The sequence below is a fragment of the Copadichromis virginalis genome, linkage group LG11, assembly GCF_057382275.1.
Source record: "Copadichromis virginalis isolate Kocher_CV1m ecotype Utaka linkage group LG11, C_Virginalis_male_GT1.1, whole genome shotgun sequence".
Classification (NCBI taxonomy): Eukaryota; Metazoa; Chordata; class Actinopteri; order Cichliformes; family Cichlidae; genus Copadichromis; species Copadichromis virginalis.
In genome coordinates this window covers 22,667,192-22,694,675 of record NC_140628.1, presented here as the reverse complement: position 1 = coordinate 22,694,675, position 27,484 = coordinate 22,667,192, and the positions used below count along the sequence as shown (strand labels likewise).

The window sequence follows — 27,484 nt, the reverse complement described above, 5'->3', positions numbered from 1 at the left end:
TGGATCTGCGCTCGACAGTGCAGCCTAGGCGGAGGAGTCGAATGCAGATTCACTGAGCGCAGGGCAAGCTAGCGAGACAGAAGTTAAGCTCTCCTTGCAACATGGCAAATTGAACCTCCCCCACCCTCATTCAGATCTGGCGTTTGGAACTATTTTGGTTTTCATGTGAAGTATGACCCTGAAGGTAAGCGCGTCATGGACTAAAGTAAAACAGTATGTTGGATGTGCCACGCAATGCTCAATTACATGGGTGGGAGCTAGTGTGTTAGCGCAGTTAGGCAGTTAGCTCGTTAACGTGTTGGCTGTCCAGCCCCACACACGGGGCGATCTGCGGTAGCTCGTTAACGGAGATTTGCCGTGTTGTGGCGTTAACGTCATTTCAACGAGATTTTTTACACTGACAGCACTAGTGGGAACACAACGAATATGACTGCACATTTACGCCGACATCATCCTAGTGCAAAGACAAGTGGAAGCAGACAAAAACAACAAGCACGCATGCTACAAACTTTAACCGAGTCATTTGGACAGCCGTTAGCACAGGATTCTCCTTATGGGGACCTGATATGTTTAATATGCTGCTGAGACTATAGCCCAGAAGAAGCGTATAGTATAGCTTTTATTTTGGAAAGAGCCATTTCTCTGTAATAAACACTCTTTTCCAAAGATGAGTGATTCCTCAATCAGATACAGGGCTCGCAAAATCGCTAGCCCGACGTCCCGGGGCTAGCGATTTTTCCAGTCGGGCTACCAAAATCTATCTCTGCCCTGCCCGTCAGGCACTGTCGCACTGACAGAGGCGAGGCAGCCGGACATTGGCGCCACCGGGCCCTCTGACCACCACCGGTAGGCAACGGGTGAGGACACAACAAAGTGACAGCCAAAGAAAAGCTCACCACAAAACGGAAAAGTTATGACAAATCAGACTATAAGGCAAAAAGAAAGTGCAGCTTTATGGTTTCATGGACAAAGAATTTCTGTGGCTGCAATATGACAAGCTAAATAACCAGGGCTGCACATAAGTGGTCTGCAGGTGCGCATTCGCTGTCAAAATAAAAAACGCACACAAGATAAGAAGTTGCAACGCGTGTTTGCGTACATAAGATTTTCAGGAGGAGGACAGACATTTGTTTAGAACTCTTAAAGATGTCGAAGAAGCTCCTTTAAGCAACTACTGTGATGTTCCTCCACCTCCAAAGAAATGTCAAAAGGAGTCCGAACCACAAAAGAAGCACGTATTCTCGGAAAAGTAGTTGCAGGAGGTGAGCTGGCTTCAAACAAATGATGAACGCACAGAGATGTGGTGCGGAATGTGCCGTGAAAATTTAATAAATGACAAGTTAAAAAGGCATGAACTTTTTTTTTTGTATCGAAAAAATATCGAACCGTGACACCAAAGTATCGAACCGAACCGTGAATTTTGTGTATCGTTGCACCCCTAGTAAGTGGCCTCCTTGACTCTCCGTTCAAACCAGCATTCCTACCTGTCCAGGATGTGTACATCCTCATCATTGAAAGAGTGTCCACTGGTCTGTAGGTGTAAATAGACTGCGGAGTCCTAGCCTGACGAGTACTACTTTAGAACCGGGGTTATGTTTTGCATTTTGTGTCACACTAGGGGGACAAATACTAATTCCCGGATTGCCAGACATGCCTGTTAAGAAGACAACTGTCCCCAGTAGTACATCACAGGGAAGAAGCTCCCACCTGTGAAGTCTCATGTCCAGTGGCATCGTCACTACAGAGGAAGCTACAGCTGCTAAGCTATCAGGCCTAGCAGCCTCTTGCACTGTTTGAGGCTAACTTGTGTTGCCTCTGTGAAACTGTGCTAGGGATGGCTGTATGGCCTTAAGATAGAAATGCTCTCACCCGGAGAAGTCTAGACCTGAGCCCTATGAAAGTAGATGGTCTCAATGTACTCTCTTTTACTAGGTAGAGGATCATCAGGGGGTCCTTTGTCCCTCTTTGGGGGACCCACTGGGTTTAAATCTGGGACTCTCCACCATTTGGATGAGAGGTGAAACATCTTCAAGCAACTTAAAGAAGTCCAGATGCTTTTCTTTCCAAGCTCCTTAGACTACTCTCTTCCACGTTTATCTGAAAGCCCAAATTCCCCGGGTGGTGTATAAGAGCATTTCACTGACAAGCCACCCCCTGGTAGTTGGGGGCTGCCACCAGCCTGTCGTCGAATATGTGACTAACCGAAAGCCTTTTCCATGAGCAGGGCCACTGCTGCCAAGGTGCATTTTACAAAACACCCTTGTAAGAGCACTCCTTTAACTGGTTGATCAAGTTCAGTTCACACCCATGCTTGTGCAATGGTCTGATTGTCTATATGTAGTGTATCCATGGGTGTTACTTCAGCAAAGGCCCTATAGCTCAGTGGTTAGAGCACTGGTCTTGTAAACCAGGGGTCGCGAGTTCAAATCTCGCTGGGGCCTAGTAAATGTTTTTGTCCTGTACATACCCCCCCGTCCTCCTTTAGGTGGACACATAAGCCCCTTTTCCATTAGAACCTACTCAGATCAACTCGCCACAGCTTGCCACGATTTGGATCAACAGCCTTTACTGTTAGCTAAATGATGCCCATGTTATATAGGCCTTCCTATATAATAGGCTGACATAGCGTCAGATGTAATTCAAAAAAGCCCACCTCTTCCTCACTTCCCTAGCAAAGAGGTTGGTTCGGTGAGACACTCGCTCATGCTACTCAGAGAACCAGGGATAAAAACATAACCTGAAGCTCTCTTTCATAGCATTCATTTTGTGTTTCACTATGAGAGAAATAGCGATTTAGTTAGTATTTTGTGCTTAGAAATATTAACTCCCAGATTGCCAGACATGACTAGAGATGGCACGATACCACTTTTTTATGTCCGATACCGATACCGATATCATAAATTTGGATATCTGCCGATACCGATATGAATCCGATATAGTGTTTTTTAATCAACAAAACTGTTTTTTTAAATATCTTGCTGCATTTTGTATAAGTTCATACTCAAGTTTAAAACAACAACTACACTAAAGCTATTCTGTTATACCTATATGCAAAAAAAAATGTTTCATAGTTCAGCAATACTGATCAATCTAATAAACTTAAACCTACACCATCCTCCCTATTCTGGTATTTTAAAGAGTACTTAGCGTAAATATTAAGCAACCTAACTAATAGGGTTCCAACTCCCAGCAACAACAAAAATAAATAAATAAAAAATAGGGAACCACCCCTCACGCTCCACCTCATGATGCTTAATCGACGTAATCAACCTTAATTTGATGCAGTGTGAAAAAAAATGCACAGAAATCAATTATTTTTCAAGAAATATTAAATAGATTCAACATCTTTCTTCAACAAAATTGCAGACTGCACAGATGGTACCTTCCCAAAGGAAAAAAGTACTATAGCTTACTAGGGTATATATATTAGACTTAATAGTCACTATATACAGTAATTGACTTCTATTCCATCCATCCATTTTCATCCGCTTTGTCCGGGGCCGGGTCGCGGGGGCAGCAGCCTAAGCAAAGAGGCCCAGACCTCCCTCTCCCCAGCCACCTCCTCCAGCTTATCCGGGGGAATACCAAGGCGTTCCCAGGCCAGCCGAGAGATATAATCTCTCCAGCATGTCCTGGGTCTGCCCCGGGGCCTCCTCCCGGTGGGACATGCCTGGAACACCTCACCCAGGAGGCGCCCAGGGGGCATCCTTGTCAGATGCCCGAACCACCTCAGCTGGCTCCTTTCGATGTGGAGCAGCAGCTGCTCTACTCTGAGCCCCTCCCGGATGGCCGAACTTCTCACCCTATCTCTAAGGGAGAGGCCAGCACCCTTCGGAGGAAGCTCATTTCTGCCGCTTGTATCTGCGATCTCGTTCTTTCGGTCACTACCCACAGCTCGTGGCCATAGGTGAGGGTAGGGACGTAGATCGACCGGTAAATTGAGAGCTTCGCTTTTACACTCAGCTCCCTCTTCACCACCTATCGGCCCCCCTGGCTAAACTTTGCTAGATCCGCCCCTGCACAGTTACCAGCCGTCAGCTACGTAGAAAAAGATCCTGGTGTAGAAAGTAATATTAAATAAATTCTAACAACAGCTTATCAAGCTTAAACGTGCTGCTGTTGTTCAGCCGCTGGTTTCCTCTTTCTGGTGCAAAGTGGGCCAAAAACAAACAAGAGAGACGGACTCGCGACAGAAAAGCCGATCAGCTGATCATTAAGCAGTTTCATGATTGAAGTAGCAGCAGGAGAGGCAGTCGCTTGTTAAGCTTAACGCAGGAATGCTTTACAAACATTCAGAGATGGACTTACACACTTGCTTTACTTCTCTCGGGGATAACTTTGTCGGAGATGAAATGCCGGGTTGCTAGCGAAGCTCCAAATGCTATCCAGACCACCAACAGGTCCGGCATGCCACAGCTGCTCTATCAGGTGATGCATACTGCTCCGACGTGCTAACGTTCTGAGGTGAGTTACGGTGTGTTGCAAGTTTTGTGAGGTACTTTCGTGATATTTAATGGATCGGATTACATTTTTTATTTTTCTCCGATATCCGATCCAGTAATTTAGGTCAGTATCGGACCGATACCGATACGTAATATCGGATCGGTCCATCTCTAGACATGACTGTTAAGAAGACAACTGTCCCCAATAGCACTTCACAGGGGAGAATGTGCCAGGTTTGGTCCTGTTACATCTTGCCCATAAAACTGAGTAAATGTGAAGACCCCTGCTAATATAGGCCAGGGCAATTGCTCCTACTATGCAGTGGGAAAGGCGCTGTTTTGACATAGGCTTTCACATATTTGGTTTCCTTCGTGCTCTCAGTAGACCTAACCACTATCTACCAATATAAAGCCATCACCACCTATTTAATTGCAGGCTAACATAAAAGTTTCAATTTTTTTAATCGCAAGTCGTAGACTCCTTCCAAGAAATACCTGGAAGTCAGCCAAATACAGGTTAATCACTTTGGAACCCCATTTTATTGGCTTGTAGGTCATAGTTTTAAAGGACAGGTCAGGGAGCAGCACAGTGGCCCAGGACAGAATCTAGTTTTTTTTCTCACTGAGCTCCACTTGTTGTATGCTTACTACTCCACTTTTCATATGTACACTCTTTAGGGAGGGTGGGGTTTGCAGTTTCACTTGCCCACTTATTCTAAGGTGACTCCAGGACAGATTTTTACAAATTTCCTTTATAAGATCTAAGGGTTGAGACCAGCTCTAGGACTCTGTGGCGGGGTTTGTGTCCACTCATACAATTCAACTGGGGAGCTTTCATGTATGAGAGAAATACATTAACCACTACCAGTCTTGTTGTCTGGGACGTTAAAAATAATATTTAAACACATAAGTTTTTTATATTAGCAAATTAAACAAGTAATACATTTTTTTTTATCTGTGATGAAAACAAGATCTTGTTCTGACACAGATTTTTTAGATATAAGGTGATAGCGTCCACAGTTCATACATCTGTCTACTTCAAGATACGAGAGACGGAGTAATAAAATGACTCTCGTGTGTGTGTGTGTGTGTGTGTTTGGGAGGGGGGGTGTTGTTAATGTGTGTGTTCAGCAGATAGCTCTACGCAGTCGTCTGACATTCCCCCTGACAGCTCTGAACTTTTCACAGTGCCAGCACTGTCAGGTAGAGAGGGAGGAGAGGCGAGAAGGGGGAGGGGAAAACAACGTCAGAAGACCGGATCGGACCGTGAGCAGAGAGGCTGTGCGGGCTTCTGTGTTTTGGCGCAGCAAGGCTTCTGTCTGTCCTCCCATCATCACCTGGTGATGTGTTAAGAAGGTCAGGCCTGTCTGTGAGGGCGAAACCTTACCAGAGCTTCCACGCGGGAAACCAGGCTGATACCGTCCCGGCGTGTGGATTGAAGCATTAGCCAGACATTTCCACGGGTCGCTTACAGTGTTTCTTACACAGCTGGATTTGTAACTTCTTCTTCTTTTAATCTTACAAAATCTTCAAATGCTAAAGCTTTAATTCATGCTGCACATCCGACTCACTGATTTCTCAGCCACTATTTTCTGCTAACTTAACCGAACACGAGTTCAAGGTTTAGCCAATTAAAAACATTCCTAATAAGCATATTTAACTCAGGAGTTGCAGCGTGCACGAGCTGCTTTAAAACTGCAAAGGGTCAGTGCACACCAAGAGTTCATCTACAACTATTAGAGTTAAAATTAAAGCTGCTTTTCCTACACTTGATATCCATTGTTTCTAATGTGGCAAAGTTGCAGGTGATAATTTCTATAACATGTTTATTAGCATGGCTGTCTTTTGGCCATTATTGCTTGTTTACAAACTGCAAGGTGCCTGCTTCTGTTAAGAGTGCTTTCCCAGCATCCTCATTTCCTATCATCTCTTTGCTCGCATGACAACACTCCTCCCCAAAAAAGTGTTTTTCGTGTTTTGGTGTGCACTCAGGCAGACTCACAGGTCACAGTGTTGCATTTGTTGAGCTTTTCAGCCACTAGAAACATTAAAACTTAATGTTTGGAAATTGAAAAGTCATTATTTCAGCGGTGAGCCATCATCCTGATTAATCCAATATTACATTACCAGAGCAATTAAGTGCAGCATTGCTCTCAAAGGTTTAGTCTAAAATAGCTCTGCTCAGTTTTCATGCTTCTCCTTTTTCAGAGTTCAGTGGAATGTCACAGGATCGACCACACATTTTTAAATAGATGTGAGAGAAAGATATATTAAATATATGTGAAATATATTATGAAATTCTTTATGGCAAAGATTGAACTGGAAACATTTCTTAGAGATTTTCGGACCATATTGACACGACAGCACGGCACAGTTCTTGTAAACGTGTCCACGATGTGACTCTCCTGTTCCACCACATCCCAAAGGTGCTCTATTGTATTGAGATGTGGTGACTGTAGTGGTTTCTGAGTACAGTGAACTTACTATTTGGTTCAAGAAACCAGTTTAAGATGGTCTGGTCTTTGTGACACGGTGGATTATCTTGCTGGAAGCAGCCATCAGAAGTCATAAAGGGATGGACACAGTCAGCAACAACACTCAGGTAAGCTGCAGCATTTAAATGATGCTCATTTGATACTAAGGGGTCCAAAGTGTGTCAAGAAAATATCACCCACATCACAAACAAGAGCAGCTTGAACCAGTGATATGAGGTAGGGTGGACCTGTGCTTCCATGCTGTTTATGCCAAATTCTGATCCTACCATCTGAATGTCACAGCAGAAACCAGGATTCAGTGGACCAGGCATGTTGTGTGCTCAGAGGTGCTCTTCTGCATACCTTGACTATAATGAGTAGTTAACTGAGTTACTGTTGCCTCTGGGCATTCTCCTCTATGGAAGCCCGTTTCCGCCACTAAAAAAAAAAGTATCCATAACTCGAAATATCGACTTATTAACTCAAAATTTCAACTTATTTTCTTGAAATTTTGACTTATTAACTTGAAATTTTAAGAAAAGTAACTCGATATTTTGAGTTATCTCTGCCATCAGTAATCTACGTGGACTGCACACTCAAAACCGGATCGCAACAAACTGGCGCTTTCAAGAGTACGTTTGCTGATAGTAACACCATGTGATTCAGCTCATAACACAAGCATTTCATCATTTGTGACACTACGCTGAAAATAATCAGCAATTTGTGCATTCATGACTGGCTGTTATACTGGTAGCTTAACTGTAGCATTTGTAGCTGAGGGCTTCCGCTTCCGGGTAACAAGGAAATTACGTCATTCATGTAGATTACTGATTATTAACTCAAACTTTTGAAAAAAGTCAACATTTCAAGCTACTTTTCTCAAAATTTCAAATTAATAAGTCAAAATTTTGAGAAAGATAACTCGAAATTTAGAGTTTTGGATACTTTTTTTTTTTTTTAGTGGCAGAAACGGGCTTCCATACTCCTCTGACCTCTGGCATCAATAAGGGATTTCAAACTAGAGAACTGCTGCTCACTGGATGTCTTTTTTTTTTCCAGTCCATTCAGAGATGATTGTGTGGGAAAATCCCAGAAGATCTACATTTTCTTTAACACTAAGATCTTTCTGTCATTCAACGTTTATAAGATATTGCTTACGGTCTGTTCTATACACCTTGATTTGTAGCTTCATCTGCTTTTAATACCACTTTTAATTAAGACGGGCAGATGCTCAATTCCTTAAACATCTTTAATAACACCACTGTTTCTCACTCATTACCTGACCGTTTCCTCTCTGACTTACAGTTTTGATCAAGTGACAATGATATTAAAACTCTCTGATCCATAGAAAAGTAGGCTTTTCATTCATTTTGCCCTTAGAGTTTGACCAGCCTGTGAAGTGTAGAAAATAATTTTTCTGCCGTATTTTGATGATCAGTTTCATCTTAACCAGGTCATCTTGACCACATCTACAAGCCGAAATACACTGAATCGCAGGTGTGTGATTGCCTGATTAGATATTTACATTAATGAGCAGGTGTGCCTAATAAAGTGTCTGGTGAGTGTAAATAAAGCAATAGAATGATTCGGGAAACTAAAAACAGTTTTGGGGCAGTATGCTGGTGATCTTACCGTAGATGCTTTGGAGCACAGAGCTCTTACTCTGTGTTGGCTTAGCAGGTTGAGCTCGGATTTCCACCTTCTTCCTGTTATGGGTGTAGTTTGAATGTCTGGACTCCACCTCTTCATGGGCTTTTACCTCCCTCCGTCTGCGTGCACAAAACCTGCAAACACACATCCACACAAACACATGCACGCAGTTCTATAAAAATCATCTCTAACAGCGTTCAAAGCTTTAAAAGCTGGCAAGTCCTCGCACTAATTCTCACTAAGCGTAAACAAAGTAAACAGTTTACTCAAGGAAATTAATAGGCAACATATACACAATATAACTGTGAAGCTGAGGAGAAACAGAGGGCCTCCTGCAGTGGACTGGCATCCACTAAGAGAAACGCAGTGTGTGCAAGACAGAGAGAAAAGCAACGAGAGGCTTCTGGTAGCTATTAGAGCAGCCCGGCTGAACTTTTAGCCTCTTGTTAAAATACTATGAAACTTCTAGATTACAGCCTTTATGTCCCACGTCTTCTTGTCTCAACCCTCTCCCACGCTCTCCCCCCCACTGCTCCACTGTTCATGGCATCCAGACTAAAGACGGGGGCGGGAAAGTATTCACAAGGGGGCACATGTGGGTGCCACATGGCACTGCCCCAAAATTTTGAATGCTAAATGCGGTCTGAATCGCTTCAAAAAATTCATTTGTCCCAGCATCGATCAAGCATTTAAATAACAGTTTTTAAGATTATCTGCAATGTGTGTATTGAATGTTGTGATAGGCCCCTTTTTAAAATCTATTTATTAATTTCTCTTTTCTTTTAATGTTTACTGACTCTTAGTGAAGGCAGCTTCTGTGACGGCACTTGAGTCCACAAAAAATTTCCCAAAGGTGACAATAAAGTGTGCCTTATGATATCATACTGCGCTGCCAATCTCCCCCAACCCTCCTGGTACAAACACAAACACGATCAAGGAGAAAAATGTAAACTCGCCTTCTCCAGGCACGCTGGATGATGCGTGCAGCCTCGTTCCTCCTCCTGCGATGCTCCTTGTTGTACTCCCTGTGTGCACGTGTTGACATTGGTGCGTGTGCGGCAGATTGAGCCTTTCTTGGGGGGCTTTTGTGATCTACAGATGAACTCCTTCTTAATGAGGCTGAGCGAGTTTGGTCTTTGGTTGTGGCCTTCTCTGAAGTACGCGCCTTATGTCGTCTGTGTTTTTGTGGAGAGGTGTGGGCATTGGTAATTGCCCGGGCAGTCTGCACGCTCATGTGAGCATTACTCTTTTTTAGAGGCATGCAGTCTCTTCTACCAGCCTCAGTTTGGTCCACAGAGGAAACCGCTGTGGAAGGACTGGGTGAGTTTGACAAAAGTCGTTCCCTGAATTTGGGCATGGAGGGAGGTGTGGGTCTGAAGCCGGAAGGGGAGAGAAGTTCTGTTAGCCTTGTGGTCTGCAGAGCATCGGGGGAAGCATCACTGCTCACATGACTGCAGCCCAAAGCTTCAGGACAATCATGCGGTTCAGCTTCTTTACCTCTTCTAGAGGACCTGCTTTTGTGAACTGGTTGGAGTGGAGTTGAAATTAAAAAATAAAGATCATGTAAATGAATAAAACACCACTGTCTGTACTGTTTAGTCAAGATGAATGCATTTGCTCAATTAAAAGTTCGTTTTAAACACCTAAAAAGTGTTTAAAATTAGTGTTTAAAAGTACACCTCTGTGCAATATCAATTTAAAGTCAATGATTCAAAATGCATTATTTCACAGAGTTAAATACTCCAGACTAAACTGACTATACAGGCTGCTGACCAACTAAATTGAGTCCACCTCTGATTTCTAGTTAGTTAATTGCATGAATGAGTTTATGAAATTAGCTTTGAAGACTGGAACTTCTCTCATTTTGGATCTGATGTGCTGTGCATATCTGTATATTTGCATCATGATTATACAAAATAATTTTTTTAGTGAAATTAAAAAATCTGATTGTCATCAAAAAGATGGTAAAGGACACGGGAAGATAAGTGAGCCACTAAAAATCAGCAAAGACTGAGCTGCAGCTGCAGAAAAGAACAGAACGAGCCACAAGATCACTAATCAGAAGTGTGGTGTAGTGGTTGTCCACAGACAGCGTGCTACTGCACAGCTTTGAAAGTAATTCAGACACAAGGGAGTCAAAGCTTTGTTGACAGCTTGGACAGTGTAAAGGACTGTCTACGATGGAGTCCAGCAAGTTCACTGCAAACCTGAGCGGGAAACTCAAAGGCAGTGGTTTGATGATATCAGACTCCATGATGGCAACAAGTATTACAGAAAATTATCAAAACAAATGAGCCAAATATTCCTGCATCACAAAGATCCAAAGCACACTGGCAGAATCGGTGTAAAGTAAAGTAAAAACTGGCCAAATGTGTTGCATGGCTTGAATCTAACAGAACACATTTGAGGTATGAAGGTGAAAAGCAGAGGAGCACAATCCTTTCCGCAAAGACCAGCTGAAAAAACCGTCCCAGGAGAATGGCAGAATATATCCTCAAATAAGTATGCAACAGTGACATCCATCATTCTGAAGAGGATTCAGTGTCTCATCAAAAAGAAAGGCAGACTTACAAAGTACTGATAAAACACTTTTACTGACTTCTGTTGCAGTGTGGTTTATATTTTTATCTATCTATCCATCCATCCATCCACTGACGCTTATCCTTTTTTAGGGTCGCGGGGGGTGCTGGAGCCTATCCCAGCTGTCCTAGGGTGAGAGGCAGAGTACACCCTGGACAGGTTGCCAGTCCGTCGCAGGGCTAACACATAGACAGAGACAACCATTCGCACTCACATTCACTCCCGCATTCACACCTTGTTTGTTTTTTTTAACAGGGTAAAATAAAGACAAGGGATGTGATTATGGTTAGTTATTAAAGCGATATTGCACAGGCGTGTCCTCACTTGTAAGCGCATTAACACTTACACTTCAGACTAAATTTGAGGATTTCTGTATTTTTGTACCTCTGTGTCTCTCCTCTTTGCTCTTAGTGCGTTCAGCTTTGGATGATTTCTTTGTTTCCACAGACGAATCATTCAAGGATAAGTCCTCTATAATGCTCACTAAGGACAGCTTTTCTTGCTCTGCTTTCACGGGTGAAACCCTCCGTTTCTCTGCTGTGGCCCCTGAAACTTGCTGCACGGCTTCTCTCTTCCGCTGTTCCTCTTCTCGCTTTCTAAACACAAAGAAAACCAGGCAAAAAATGCAAAAGAAACCTCGTCATTTGGTACAGGCAGTATTGTAGGTTTCTGGTTATTTTCTAACTCTGGACCTTTTTTTAAGAACATTCCTGGACGTCTTCTATACAGCTTGAATATAATCTGATAAGGATATTAGCTTATCATTAGTAATATGTGGAAAAAAAGCTTTGCTTAAAAGGCATGTCTAAATAAAACTGCCTGCTTGGATTACCATAAAAACCTGAAGTCAATGTGCCCTCTGAAAACAAATTTACTTGTCAAAAGTGTTGTTTAAGAGAATAAAGATGAGACTGGTGAGCAAATGGCAGAAGAAGAACGAGTCGGAAGAGGCAGACAGAGAGGAGACGTATGTGTGTGCTGGGCTGACAGAAAGAAAGATAGATATGGAGAGAGTGTGACTGCTTCAAAGGCAAAGTAAATGTAATTTGCGAGACACAGTGTGAGACAAACAGAGGGATGTCAGTGAGTAACTTCTAATGAATATAAACACCATGAAGCCATGTAATCAGTGATTACAGCTTAAGTGTGTGGTGGTTCTGGGTTTGTCTGGGCAACCAAATGTTAACCAAACCAAATGTGTTAATGTTCACTAAATAATATTTTCAATTCAATTCAGTCAGACACCTGTTTATATTGTAGGGTAAAGACCCTACAATGTTAGAGAGAGAAGTCTGATGAGCCCCTATGAGTAAGGACTCGGCGACGGAGGGGAGGAAAAACTTCCTTTCCTCTGAGTTTGAGGTGAAGCTCACTCGGATTTTAACTCATCCAAGAGTTTTAGGAGATCGACCTATGATGTCAATTTGAAAATCTTATGTCACCTCATTCTCGATTTATCATATTCATAAACTTGGGTGTCCCTCAGCTTTTCACAGAAATGCAACAGAGGTATGCAGATGCATGCTCCATGTATCCTTAACATATACCTATGGGGCTTGATATTTCAGATTGATTATATGAGTAGAAAGATTCAAGAAGCTAACATGGGAAAAATATGTAAGTACACTCACTGCAGCATTCTGGATCATCCTTTCAGGGTGTTTTAGGACAGCCCGATAATAATACATTCCAATAGTAAAGCCTGTATGTTTAATATGCGCACTGAAGGACATATCTTGGTCAAAAATAACTCCAAGATTCCTCAAAGTGTTATTGCAAGGCAAGATTATACCATCCAGTGAAGAGGTCAGATCTTTATGTCTTTAAGACATGCTTGTAGTTTAACTAGTTGCTGTGTGTCACCTGGCTTCATAGACAAATATAGCTGGGTATCATCTGCATAGCAATGAAAATATATGTAATGTTTTCTCATAATGCTTTCTAAGGGAAATAATATAAACAGTATTGGTCCCAGCACAGGACCCTGTGGAACTCCCTCAATAACCTTTGCGTTTGAAGAAGACTCCCCATCTACATGAACAAATTTGAGTCCGTCAGACAGATATGATTGAAACCCCTGCAGTGTATTTCTTTAATACTGTGTATTCTAACCCATGTATACAATATTGTGGTCAACAGTGTCAAATGCTGCACTGAAACCTAGCAGAACAAGCACAGACATGAGTCCACTGTCAGATGCCATAAGGAGATCACTGCTAGGCTCTGTTAACGCTGGTTAATAAAAGCTAGTTATGCCAATTCCTTCACTTTACCATTATACCTATAACTCTGGCATGACCCTATATGTGTCTCTCACTTGGCTGCATCCTTGCGCAGTTGCTCGTGTCGCATGAGGAGCTGCTTTCTCTCCCTGAAGGCCTTGCGGACAGTGTAGCCCTTGTAGACCGCCTGGATTGAGGCGGCAGCGATGTCCTGGATAGCTGCTATGGACAGAGCACCATGCTCCAGCATGAACTGAGTCACCTCACTGTGCCCCCCCAGCAGAGCATAGTCCAGAGGGGTGTACCTGCACAGCATAAACAGTGTGATTCATACATCTATTTTCCTACTTTTTAAGCTTCACCTCGGCTGCTTTCATTGTGGTCTCAGTTCTCACCTCTCCTCACTGTGCTCCATTTGATTGGGAAAGGCATTGTAGCCCAGCAGCAGTTTCACAGCGTCAAGGTAGCCATTGTTACATGACCAGTGGAGAGCGGTCCGGCCCTGGACCCCCATAAAGAAAAAAACAGCATTAACGTTGTATGTTTAAACCTTACAAAAAAAAGTCAGACATGAAAGTGTATTCAAGCAAATACAGGCAATTTCTTACCTCCTTGTCCTGTATATTAGGATCAGCGTGGTTCTCCATGAGAACAGCCATGCAGGTGATGTAACCACCGTAAGCTGCGCACTGCAGTGGAGTCCTTCCTGCATGATCCTGCAAAAAGTTTACACAGCAGATCAGAAGTTTTGGAGCTACGACATAGACAGCTTTGAAGTTCACAATGATCAGCCATATGCTTTACGCTGGACACGAGAATCCAAACTGTTTTTGGTCGTTAATGAGGACAAAATCCAAAATTCATGTTCAGTATGTAACTAGGAAGTCACTCGGTGCTGTATTAGATTATCCATAACAATGTTGTTTTATGATTATTAACCAGAGATAGTTTCTGTTGCTCTAAAGAACGGAACACACAGGTGAAACACTACCAAATGAAAGCAGTTTAAATGAAACAGAAGTAACTGTAACAAAAATTTATGACTAAATGTTTCCAATTGACCATGACAATTTAATATGACACACTACTGCAGCAGCACGTTGGCTTTGGTTAAACTTTATTGCATTTTGCTGCAGGGCTGAGGTAGAGGGTGAGTGGTCACGCTTCATATTAAAGAAAAAAACATCCTTTCATCCCCTCTCCTGCTCTAGTATGTTCACTGTAACCTTTTATTAACCTGTAATTTTAAACTGAATTTGGACGATTTAATCCTAATGGTTACTTTATCAGTTATAGTTATCTAGTGTGTGAAGGAGGCTATCAGTAGGCTGAAACAAAATGAACCTATCAGACAGATAGCAAAAACTTTAGTAGAAGCCAAATCAGAAACCTGGTACATTCTTAAAAAGAATGGTGTAGTGGTTAACATATAAATTAGACACCTGAAGGGTCGCTGGTTAGATTGCAGTCGGAGACAAAAATCCCTTTTGGGGTTGTGTCAGGAAGGGCATCTGGTGTTCCACTCTACCAAATCAAACTTGCAGAGATACCCATTTTGGCATGGCTGCCATGTTGTGAAACACCAAAAGGACTAAAAACTAAAACTAGAGTGTGTGATGAGGATTATTTCCAGGATTAAGAAAAACAACTTTACACCACCTATCTGAATCAAGAACACACTTGACGAGGTAGGAGTATCACTTTTCAAGTCCACAATTGAAAGACACCCTTTATGAATATGAAGACAGAGGGTGTACAACAAGGTGCAAACCATTGGTTACACTCACGAACAAGAAGGTCCGATTACACTTTGCAAGAAAACTATCTAAAAGAGCCAAAACAGGTCTGGAAGAATTCTAGGATGGATGAAAGCAAGATGAACTTGTACTAGAATGATGTGAAGAGAAAAGCCTGGAAAAAGAGAGAAACAACTCATGATCTAAAGCATACCACATCATCTGTCAAACATGGCAGAGGCAATGTTATGGTATGGGCATGTATGATCCAGAGGAACTGGGTCACTAGTGTTCATTGATGATCTGGCTGCTGATAGAAGTTGCAGGATGAACAGTAGAGTGTACTCTTTGCTTAGATTCAGCCAAATGCTGTCAACAGATCAGACACACTTCACACTGCAAATGGATAATGACCCAGTTATTTAATGGAGAGACTGACAAACAAGCAGCACATCTGGTGGATCATCATAGGAGAGGAAACACAACATGTCTATGGCTTCTTTTGTTTGTTTTTAAGCCTTTAAATAGTCTTACCCCACCCTAACTAAGCTCTTACATGTGCACTCACCATGCTGGTTGCTCAGGTCAGCTGATCAGCTGCTCCTAGATAATGCGAGGGCACAGCAAAAGCTCAGAGGGAACAGATCTTTTGCTGTGGCAGCACCTAAGTTGTGGAATTCGCTGCCACTGCATATTAGACGGCTTCTGCACTGCCCATTTTAAGTCACTTCTTAAAACCTACCTCTTTTCACTTTCCACAGTGTGAGAGGTGATTTTCATTGTTTTAATTGTTTTTGTATAAATGGTTTTGTATATTTATTCTGTTCTTAAGCACTTTAGTCAGCACTTGCTGTTTCAAATCTCTTTATAAATAAGACAGCTTAGCTTAGCTAGGCTTCTATACTTTAGACGCCCGTTGCCTGCAAATGATTTTAATCCAAGTATTAAAAACAACTACTCCCTTAGTGAAATATGTTTATGCATACCTGTACATTGGGACTTATCCCATTCTCCATCAGTATCTGACAGACTTCAGCGTTCCCTCCTAGAGCTGCCCAGTGTAGAGCAGTGTGACCATCTACGTCCACCAGGTCAACACGTGCAGAACCTTTATTCAAAACATTCGCATGACTACAAAGACCACAGGAAAACTGAAAAAGGAAATAAGACTTTCCCGAAATTACTGAGAAAGTGTAACTAACATATGTTAATGAACACTCACCTTTGATCAGTGTTAGTATGACATCTCTGTGTCCCATCTCACAGGCACGAAACAGTGGTGTGTGTTTCATGACATCCAGAGAGTCAACCATTGCGCCCTTCTCCAAAAGCAGCTTCACTGTGCTCTCATGGCCTGACAGGGAGGCCGCATGGAGCGCTGTTTAAACACACACACACACACATGCACATGATAAAACATGATGTCCTGAATCACTCCTCAGGTCTGTCCCTTCTTTTTCTCCACATCACTCCTTTGACTGATGCTCCTGTTTGGGCTGTGGCTAAAGCCTGGTCAGTGAAGGGTTAAACAGGGGGAGACATTTAATGAGGAGTGGTGCACTTAATCCTCCTTGTGGAAATCCCACCTTGCCCTCACTCCAGTCCCCAGACAGTACAGACTGGAGTCAAGTGCATGGAAGTGATTCGGTCATTTACACTGCCCTTCACACTGTCTAATTAGCATGATTCAACCGTTGCATGTAATTCATGCATAAACAATGACCGTCGAGCAGAGGGGCTATCGCCATGGAGATTATAGGTTCAAATAGCCCCGGGGGGTCAAAGCGTGGCGGGAAGTCATGTGCGCCTGCATGTATGTGTGTTTGTCAAAGGACAGTGCTGGCAGTAGTGCGTGTCTGTGACGAGCTCACATTAATTTTGCTCACAGTATCACTTCCCTCTCTCCTGTGATCTCACTGCCTCTTTTGCACTTTTGGGGGAATCCCCTGTGACATCATCATCCCAACTTTAAAACAAGCAACCAGTAAGGACAAAGGTATGTATGTATGTGTACATAGAGCATTAAGACCAGGGAAATTATGTCATCATTCCCTCGAAGCACACAGAGGACAGGGGAAGTGGGCCAAAGCAGTTCGGAGGAGCTTTAGTTCCTCCTCTGGTTTGTCAAGTCCTCACCAGTGCCACCGTACTTGTCTGCCATGTTGATGTCAATGTTTGGGGTGAGGGCCAGCATGGTGCGAATGACATCGTCACTGCCCTTCCCAGCAGCCCACATGAACGCTGTTCTCCCCTCTAGATCGGGCTCGTCTTTCACCGACGGATGGGACAGGAATACGCCAACTGTCTCCTTCATGCACACAGAAAGAAAAACGCAGGTTATTTGTGTTGTTTTTTGGACCAAGGTGAAGATACTGAAACATAATTACAACAAACTAACAAGATGAAGATCTGGTTTATTATTCTGCTGTAATTTAAAACAGGCGTTTGAATAATCAAGCGTTTAAACTGTCTGGTGTAGGACTTTCAAATATCAGTAACACTTGTAAGAGTCTAAGTTAAATAGTTTCTCATTTATAAGACTTTTTGTCAATTTTCCATTAAGGGGACCTTGAAGACCTTGGTGGATATAAGCCAGATTTCAATGGATTGTTAACATAAGCCCACTCTACACCCCTACAAAGTTTTATTGGAATTATTTCAAAACTTTTTGAGACATCGTATTTACAGACAGCACGACAGGAAAACACTACCAAAACACAACCTCCTTGGCGGAGGTAACAATATGTGAGTCAGTGACTCACAGCATTGTTGCTTTGTGCCCCATAGTGCAGAGGTGTTGCCCCTTGGCTGTCTGAGGGAATAGTGCCTGATGTGTTCCTCTCCAGCAGCAGGTGGACAATTTTCGCATGGCCTGAAAAAGACACGTTTTTCATCAGAGGGACATGCTGGGAAATCATTTCTATGAAATCATTTGTTTGTTTGCTTTAACTGGTTTTTAAGTACAAGACTCAGTTTCTCAGAACTTGTATATTGTGAAGTTTCTGAAGGAATTTTATTTTATTTTCTGTGTGACTATGATCAAACCCATTTAGGATGATTTGCCACACGCCCAAATAGGCACATTTTTTCCTTTTTTTAAAAACAGCACATTTGCTATCTGCTGTGTTAACTTAATCGATTCAGGTCTCACTGGAACAGGGTGGTTGCTGAAATGTGCGTCTGTATTCCTTCCACAGACATTCAGTTAAAAATGACTTATGATTAATGACAGTATTAATCTTTGATGGTCACTTATAACATTTCTGATCTAAAAAGCACTTCAAACTTTTGAGTGAAAGTGTAAGATAACTGGAAGTGTTCACACAATAGGACTAAATAAATAGAACTGCTGGAGGAACCAGAGAAAAAGTCAGGGTGTTGCCTTCACACCACACATTTTAATGCCATTTTATCTGATCCATTCTTCTTCTTTTGGCTGCCCTCACTAGTAGTCATGAAATCTGACCATGTCTCTGTCACACCAACCCTCTACAGGTCCTACCTTTCCTACATCCATGGACCTCCTATGAGTACTTCCTCCTCTTCCTCCTGTCTGTGAGCTCCAGCGTCAACAACCTCTGTCCAGTATACCGACTATCCCTCCACTGCATATGTCCAAATCATCTTAGCCTTGCCTCTCTAACTTTGTCTCCTAAACATGTGACCCCAGCTGTCCCTCTGATGTTCTCATTTCTAATCTTGTCCATCCTTGCAACTCCCAATGAAAATCTTAAATTCTGCCACCTGCAGCTCGGCTTTGTGTCAGTGCCACCATCTCCAAACCATACATCATTGCAGGTCTCACTACCATCTGCACTCTTGTTGCTGTCCTTCTGTCAAAAATCACCCCTCATACTCATAACACCCACTCCACCCTATCCCTACACTCTTCTTTACCTCTCTTGTGCACTGTCTTTTGCTTTGGATTCGGACTGACCCCAGGTATTTCACCTCATCCATCTCCACTACCTCTACTCCTGTATCTTTACCTTTCCACCTGTCTCCCTCTCATTCACACACATGTATTCTGTCTCGCTTCAAGCATCTTTCATTCCTCTTCTCTCCAGAGCATACCTCCACCCTTTTACCTATTTTTCACCTCCTCCCTGTTCTCACTACAGTGTCATCTGCAAACACTGAAATGGAGTAAATGGACACTTCTGCCTAACCTCATTTGCAAACCTGCCCATCACCAAAGTGGCTGAGAGACTGAAACCTAAGCTGCTAGAAAGGAAAAAATGTGGATTCTAAATTCGACTGGTAGTTTAGCTTTTAAGGATATAATTTCTAAAAAGCCTGAAATTCTTGCAGGTTCTTGTAATAATAAACTGCATATAAGATGTGTGTCAACTCACCCAGCAAAGCAGCCCAGTGCAGCGGTGTTCTGAAGAGGTTATCATAAGCTGTTACATTACAGCCCTCATAAGACGTCAGCACCTCCACTACTGCCTCGTTGCCATCAGCAACGGCAAAGTGAAGGGGCGTCCGACCCTCATAGTCCTGCCAGTTCAGCAGGGACTCAGTGGGTGCTGCTTCCTTTACACAAACACAGACAGTAACAAGAAAAGATGCAAACATGCAGGTTTGATGTGTGAGGATGGGAAATGAAGACAAATGAATTTGTGATCGTGTGTGTGGATATGGCGTGTACCAGTATACAGCGGACAGTTTCTGTGGCACTGGGCTCCTGACTGTGTGCAGCCCAGTGCAGGGGGATCTTGCCTTCACTGTCTGGGATGCCGATGTTGGAGTCGTGCTTGATCAGAAGGCGAACGTGTTCTGGTCGGTTATAAAAAGCCGACCAGTGAAGAGCAGTTTGCTGTCGACAGAATGACGATAAAAGATGACACAAAGATTTGTCAATGGTGCTAAAATTAAAATGGGCAGTCGTAAGACTGGGTTTGAGGTTTCCACTTCAAAAAAAAAATCACTACACTATGATACAGCCAGAAAATATGAGGGAACGTGCTACACAAAGCTCATATTGAAGATCCACCAGTGAGCTGAGATTTAAACCTAGATGCCGACAACTGAGCTATTCTGAGATTTGCTGAAACCACTGTCATCTGACACGATGATGCATATTGGATTATTACAAAACTAACTACTGATGTCAGATACACATCAGGTTGAGCAGACAGAGAACACTGTGTGTTTGTGGTTTTATCAGCAAGAACACAGGACAAAGCTACAGCTTGTTAAGCTTTTCACTGAACGTGTTTATGTATGTATGACTTAATGTGTGTATGACTTAAAACCGCCGCTGCATCTACCAAATGGCTTTGAGTGAGTCTGTTTGAAGGTTAATGGCTTGACGCCCTGGCTGGCTGTTTTGTGACTGAGAACAGTTATAAAGACAGATGGATATTTACGCACTCTACTCCACTACCTTATTCTTGTCCTGTGTGTCAACCTCTCCAGGTCCAATATGTTTGAGGAGCAGGGCGAGCGCTTTAGGTGAGGGGTGTCTGGTGGCCAGGTGGAGTGGGGTCATTTCCTCTAAATCTTTCTGCAGCCAGTTAGCACGCCTGGACAGCAGCAGCTTCAGGAAACGCACGTTCCCCTGCAGCAACCAAGAGGGACAAACTGTGCTGATAAGAAGCTCAGAAATCGCCAATTCTCCTCAACATTAGTCATGAACCAGCAACAATGACACACACACTCCCACACACACACACACACACTCCCCGGGCTTTTAGCCGCGTCTGGTTCAATCCACAGGTCATCCATCTTCGTTCCCTCCTCCTGCCTCACTCCTCAGTGTGTGTGATGAGCTGTTAAACAGTAAACAGCAGCACTCTGCCTGCCATCCCCTCCTCATCATCGTCATCATCTTTATACTCACTTTTTTGGTCTTTCACCAGCAGGCCACTGGGTGCAACAGTGGCCACACAGCAGCAGTGCGAGGGTGAACATGTGTGAGGGTGTTTAGTATCGTTCTGTGACCACAAAGCCACAGACTGACAGATCTATCTCGTGTGTGAGCATGCATCTAGACTCTAAGAGAGTGTGTGTGTGTTCCTGTCCTCCTATTCTCAGTCCAATTAGATCAGTAATCCCTTGCCTCTCTCGCTGTCTCAGCCACTTATTGATCAGATGTCAAAGAGACAGGGCTTCCCATCACTAGCATCCCCCAACATACACACACTCCCCATCTACGAGACAGATCCTAGTAACCTATTACCTTCCCTCTCCCTTCAGTGATATGATGATCCTGTATCAGTACACTCTAATAAAAGAAGCTGCCAATAAATAACAGAGAGGTAAAGAGATATTATTAGCACCACATCCCCGTTGTTCTCATCACTCTGGAGGTTTTGTCATTAACTCTTTGTCTTCATTGTCCCTAAGTGTGTAGATTGAACTCAAAAGAACATCAAGCCCCTCCTCTTTCACACGTTTGTGTGTCTAAAATGCTGTGAAACAGCAGAAATACTCCATGCAGAATAATTCTTCATGTACAAGCATGTGCATAGGAAGCTCATAGCTACACTGCTTGTGTCTGAGGCCCATAAATCAGGTCATATTATCTTCAATAAGCCCTAAGGCAGGGGTGCCCAATCCCGGTCCTCGAGAGCTACCGTCCTGCAGCTTTTAGATGCATCCTTGTTCCCACACACCTGAATCAAATGAATGGCTTGTTATCAGGCCTTTGCCAAACATGATGGCATGCTGAAGAGATCAAACCATTTGATTCAGCTGTGTTGGAGTAGGGATGCATCTAAAAGCTGCAGGATAGTAGCTCTCGAGGACCGGGATTGGGCACCCCTGCCCTAAGGCCATAATTACAGCCACTAGGGGGCACTGGCTTCCCATTGGAGCTGACAGACTGTCAAAATTTCTCTGTTATTTAACTTCTATGAGATCACACCTTGGGTTCATATTCATTTCACTTTAATAAATCTATCCAATTATGGCCTTTGCGAATGAATTTTGTCAGGATAATGACATAAAAAGGGCCGACATACGTAACTGATGACATTAGTGTGCTTTATGTGTGTGCTCCAGTGTTCACCTGCACATCTGCGAATGCCCGTACCTTCTGTGCAGCAAGGTGCAAAGCGGTTCGCTGGCTGAGGTCGGTCTTGTTGACCGATGCTCCGGCTTTCAGCAGAATCTCTGCGCAGTCCAGACGGTCAGCCAGCACGCAGTACATCAAAGGGGTCCGGCCGAACTGGTCCTCACGGTCCTTCAGCAAGGGCTCTGCTACATGTGGACACACATGAAGCACAACAGAAGGTTTAAGTCAGAGGTTAAGACCCCAATAGAGACCACGATTTTGGTGAAAATCCACAGAATTCATTCTTGTAAGTTCTTGTACTTAAAGAGAAAAAACTATTTATTTGGAGCTGCTAAGAGTCACAAGGAAGCACTTTAGCACTCATAACCTGCATCCTCATATTTGCCCTCTTATATTCTTTTACTGCACATTTCTAATTTATGCCACATGCCATGACTCGTGTGACTTCATGAACCTAAGATGTGCTGCTTACCGGTGATGAGTTTGAGGAGAGCGCTTCTGTCTCCGTTGACAGCTGCTGCATGAACCTGCGAGCCCAGAGAGGCAGGTCCCGGGCTGGACGTCGCTGAGGCCTGCAACACAAACAGATGGAAGGTCACAACTGGAGCTGCAGCAACACATATACACACACACAGTTTAACAAAGTGACATTAAACTGAGTCTAGACAGTTTCCTTTGCATTCACTTGACTCAAAGCACACCCTCATTACTGGACACACTCACAATTAAGTGCTTCATGTTCAGTATAATATCATATTGTGTGACAAATAAATATATTCTAAATAAAACTGCGTTTCTCGAGATCAGAGAATATAGACACAGTTTTTCTGTATACTAAGCAAACAGTGATTGAGCCATTCAGGAGGCCATTACTATGTTACATACGGATCGTCTTGCGGGCAGATAATAAACACCTGAAGCTCCACAAGCAGTCGATCGTACAGCAAAATGCGTACAGCCGATAACAAAATCAGGGAGCTAATGTGAGCTGGCAGTAGGGACTGCGAGTGTGTGTGTGTGTGTGTGTGTGTGTGTGTGTGTGTGTGTGTGTGTGTGTGTGTGTGTGTGTGTGTGCTCCCGCTGAGGGGGTTAAATCTCTTCCTGGCCCCACTTAACCAGAGCGCAGTGAAAGCTGGGTAACGTGCAGACAGGAAGCAGCTGGGGAGGGGGAGACCCTGTGTGAGCGTGTAAGAGGGGGGTCTCTCTTCATGTCTTATTCATGTCTCATTAATACTGCAGCATGCCTTGCCGTGTTTATATCTGTGTGTGTGTGTGAGCGCGCATGCATGTGTGAGTTTGTGTGTTCGGTTTGGAGATGTGGGACAAGCCCTGCGGAGCGCAGCACAGAAATCAATTATTGCCCTTAAACACATAAATGCTGGAGGTACAAACTGATGCCACAATCAGAGTTTTCTCCGAGACGTTTTCATTAACTCCCAGATCTGATGCTACCCAAAACTGACCATCTAAAGAGACTTCATGCCGATACAGCAGAGGGGAGTTACTGATAAGTGTTAAGCATTCGCAGCTTTAAAAACACTTCTAAACTTTTGGTCGGGGAGGTGAGGGAACACTGCGGTGTCTTCCATCCATCGTTTCTCATCCCCCTCTTCCTCCCCCTAGTTACCTCGTAAAGAGAGCTCCCGTAGACACTGCGTGCAGCACGGCAATTACCCATCATGCTCCTGCTTTCTCACGCACTGCCAAGTAGTGGCAGAGACTTAATACAAGTTCGTTACAACATTTACTGCGAGGTAAGGCTATGTGTGAGATCAAGCGGGTGGTGGTGGTAGTAGTGGGGGAGCGGCACCTTGAAGGTGTGTGTTAGTGTGTCAGCGTGTGTGTTTGGCACATGTGCCATGTCATGGGAAGGGATTTTCCGTGAGAGAGAGTTTTTACACGAGCTTTACCAAAATCAACCACAAACGTCTCTAATTTAAAGTCATTACCCCAGTCAGTAATGCAGATGGAAATGCTCACTCAGACACTCACAGAGTCTGCAAATATTTAACTTAATGCACGCACAAACAGCAGATATTCCAGAGCTGCACAAACAAGTAATACAATTTTATTATTATGATTTCTTTTATACAAAAAAAAGAGATGATCACAAGACCTCCTTTAAGTCGTGCACTCAAGCCAAACTTCTTTCCTTCTGTCCATTAATTTTTATCCTTTTCTACACTTCTCAAGTCTATTTGAAAGCCCCCAGCAGTCAGACTAAAATATGAATTGATTTATGAATAATATTAGATGCAGGAAAATAAATAAATAAATAAACAAAAGTTATAATTTGGCCAAACAGCAACATGAGGGACACGAGTCAATATCTGAATCTATGCGAGGGACATTCATATCACCAAGAGTGGGCAATTAGAGTTTTATGAGGACCTGAGTGTTTTGGAAACACCTACAGTGCATCCAAATTTGGCTAAAAAGGCTTTTGCAATGCAGCGTCTGAAACTAGACAAAGGAGGGTGTAAACACAACACAAGGTCCTGTTGAGAGGTTTGGAGTGGTCTCATTTAGCCATTGATACGCGTTCCTCAGGGAGCACTCCGCTTGTTAATATGAAGACAATAACTCAGAGTAAACCATTGATCATGGACTGAGGTCCAGACCAAGTGATTGTGCATCTGTATGAGTATTGATTCATGCTGATGCTGACATTATTTAGTCTTTATTCATATTCTGCCTCATATAACTGCAGAGATTTTAACAAAGAATCTAGACACTCCGACGAAACCTTTCAGAAACACGACAGGAGTGCTGCAAACATACGCGCTGCTGCCTCCTGACAGACACACACTCACTGAAAGTAACGCTTCAATTGATGCCGTTGAGACAAACAGGTAAAAAAGTGTGCGTGTGTGCTTCTCTACTTGTCTGTCACTGTGAAGGTGTCTGCTTTTGATAGGCGACATGACTAGGGCATGCTGGGTTAGCAATGGGGGACAGAGCCTGAGCCTGTGGCCTTTATTTCATTTCTAGAGCACGCACACACACACGCAAACATTTTTATTACCGTTTATACAGTTAGAGCAGAGAGCCCTTAGCTTCTTAGCCATCACGGGGTTATTATGGGTTCCTACATGCATGTATCTGATAGAAGAGAGAAGCTTCAGGGGTCGGTTCCTCGATTTTTTTTGACTGACAGGTATAGATGTTGGAGGAAGGATAATATCAGCCCTTAAGGATCCCCAATCTGTAAAGCCCTATTTCTTGGGGACTTCCTGTTTCCCTAAGGACCAATGAGCTGGCTCCCTCAGCTGGGGGCCGAGCCCTTGGGCACAGCGGGGCCAATCAGCAGGAGGGAAGCAGGCTGAGTGACACATAGATCTGCTAATTTACATCATTACCACAGTGCATCCTGACAAATGAGCCCCTAGGGTGTGAGCCAATCACCTGGGAGAGTAATGCAATTAGGTGGGACCACAGCTGTCAATCTCACAGCCACGGGGGTCAGGTAGTGACGCCTGTGGCTAAAACACCCCTGCCTGACTGCCGTTCACTCAGACACACACCAGCGATACACACACACACACACACACACATATGGTATATGTATAGAGATTAGTGATGCAGATATGAAGTGTAGGATGGAAAGGCGTGTGTGTGGGCAGAGGCACATTAGAGCCTGGCTCTCTATCTTCCTCCTGAGATACTCAGAAAGCACAGAATGTGTGTGTGTGTGTGCGCACAACTGCTTAAGGGACACAGAGATTGGCTTGTGCCCTCTGAGAACTTACACCTGAGCCTAAGTGCGTGCATATCTGCATACATCAGGGTGTATTTTTGTGCGTGTTTACATTCGCCCATGTGTTTTCATCCACTGGGAAACAGTGTTGTTATGCTCCGTGCAAAGACTACGACAACAAAAGGGGGAGAAAGAGGGCGGGAACTGGTGCAGCCCTGAATTTGACTGCTGCTAGTGAAGCTTATCTTAGTGTCATTAGGTGTTGTGATATCACACTAAGTCGATAGGGTTCTGCCCAGCTTGTGATTGGTTTGTTGTGTGTGTGTGTGTGTGTGTGTGTGTGTGTGTGTGTGTGTGTGTGTGTGTGTGTGTGTGTGTGTGTGCACATTTGTGGGCTGATCAATTCTGTCTTGAGTGGCAGACTGTCAACATTTTCACTTAGCCTCTTTTTAGCTTCAAAGAGAAGAAGAAGAAGAAGAAGGGATGAAACAACAACAATAACAAAAAAAACAACAACAGACAAGTTCTCTAACACTACCAGCAGAGTCCCCATAACCTTGTCTCTGTAGTTCAGCCACTGCTTGAGACACTCTGAGAGTTAGAGGAGCTGTGTGTTTTGTGTCATCCCATTATATCACTAATGAGCCACCCTCAGGAGGGAGGGCAGAGAGACAGCAAGGCAGACAGAAATAGAGAGATGAAGAAAAAAGATAGAGGAGAGAATGAGAAGGCAGTGTAGGGAGGGCAGAGACACCAGCTTGGGGACTTTTTCCTCTTCTCCCCACCATCCTCTTTTCCCCACACCTCTGAGTCTAATTGGACTAAAACTGTGATCTAATTAAATGTCCAATTAAAGTGCAGAGAGCAATGTGCCCACCGGCGAATCAGAGTAGAGGGACATAATCAGCTGGAAAAACAAACAAAAAAATCAATGGGAGCAATGCGAAATGGAAAAAAGATGGAGAAAGCAGAAAAGGGAGGCGAGGGCAAAACAGAAAGCAGATGGACAGAGGAAATCAGATCGGTGTGAGAGTGTGCTGCATTACTCTGCAGCTAGTGTGACGACAAATTACATTGTCAGATGAGGACGCTGAAAAGGGTTAACATGTTCACTGGGGTTTCCCTGCATGTAAAAAATTTTGGCACCCAGAAAATGAGGGTTAGGTCTTTCCACCAAAGGACATTCACCAGAACTGTTATAAAAATACTTAAGATTGAACCTTTTTTTTTTTTTTTAAAAGAGGAAAAAACGGTGAGATCATTTACAAAGCTATATATATACATATATATATTTTTAAGAAATGCAGACTTCTGTTAAGACAATGTGGAGCATTCCCACTTTGAGCCTGGAAACACCCTGACACGCTGTATGTTATTAGTCATCTCGTACCCTTATTTTCCATGCCTCACAACATCACAGCAAGCTGAGATGAACAACAGCACATGACACCATGACATTATTTAACAAAAACTAAGCCAAAACACAGAAGCAATGTGTGAAGTACACACAGTCATTCAATAGCTTACTGAACCCCCGTTAAAACCAACCTGAAGCAGTCATTTTCTGTGTGACTTCATCTGTCTCTCACATCGTTGTCGATGAATTTCGACCTACTCTTCTTTACAGTGTTGCTTCAGTTCATTGAGGTTCGTAGGCATTTG

The 27,484-nt window shown here is 43.4% G+C and overlaps 1 protein-coding gene and 1 non-coding gene across 2 annotated transcripts in view; one reads left to right on the top strand and one right to left on the bottom strand.

The window, feature by feature from the left end:
* The window catches only part of invs (inversin), a 37,111-nt gene that overhangs the window by 7,837 nt on the left and 1,790 nt on the right, over positions 1-27,484 (bottom strand). The window contains exons 2-16 of the mRNA XM_085473739.1: positions 22,598-22,697; positions 22,144-22,310; positions 20,494-20,667; positions 19,756-19,923; positions 19,460-19,640; positions 17,867-17,976; positions 17,241-17,412; positions 16,327-16,482; positions 16,091-16,212; positions 13,977-14,084; positions 13,764-13,870; positions 13,464-13,673; positions 11,531-11,742; positions 9,523-10,090; positions 8,549-8,700 (exon numbers count right to left, since the gene is read on the bottom strand). Of these exons, the coding sequence (XP_085329865.1) occupies positions 8,549-8,700; positions 9,523-10,090; positions 11,531-11,742; positions 13,464-13,673; positions 13,764-13,870; positions 13,977-14,084; positions 16,091-16,212; positions 16,327-16,482; positions 17,241-17,412; positions 17,867-17,976; positions 19,460-19,640; positions 19,756-19,923; positions 20,494-20,667; positions 22,144-22,310; positions 22,598-22,697 (2,707 nt within the window). The remainder of the gene's footprint in view (positions 1-8,548; positions 8,701-9,522; positions 10,091-11,530; positions 11,743-13,463; positions 13,674-13,763; positions 13,871-13,976; positions 14,085-16,090; positions 16,213-16,326; positions 16,483-17,240; positions 17,413-17,866; positions 17,977-19,459; positions 19,641-19,755; positions 19,924-20,493; positions 20,668-22,143; positions 22,311-22,597; positions 22,698-27,484) is intronic.
* Positions 2,369-2,441, top strand: trnat-ugu (transfer RNA threonine (anticodon UGU)). Its single transcript has one exon. It is a non-coding gene; the product is annotated as a tRNA-Thr (tRNA).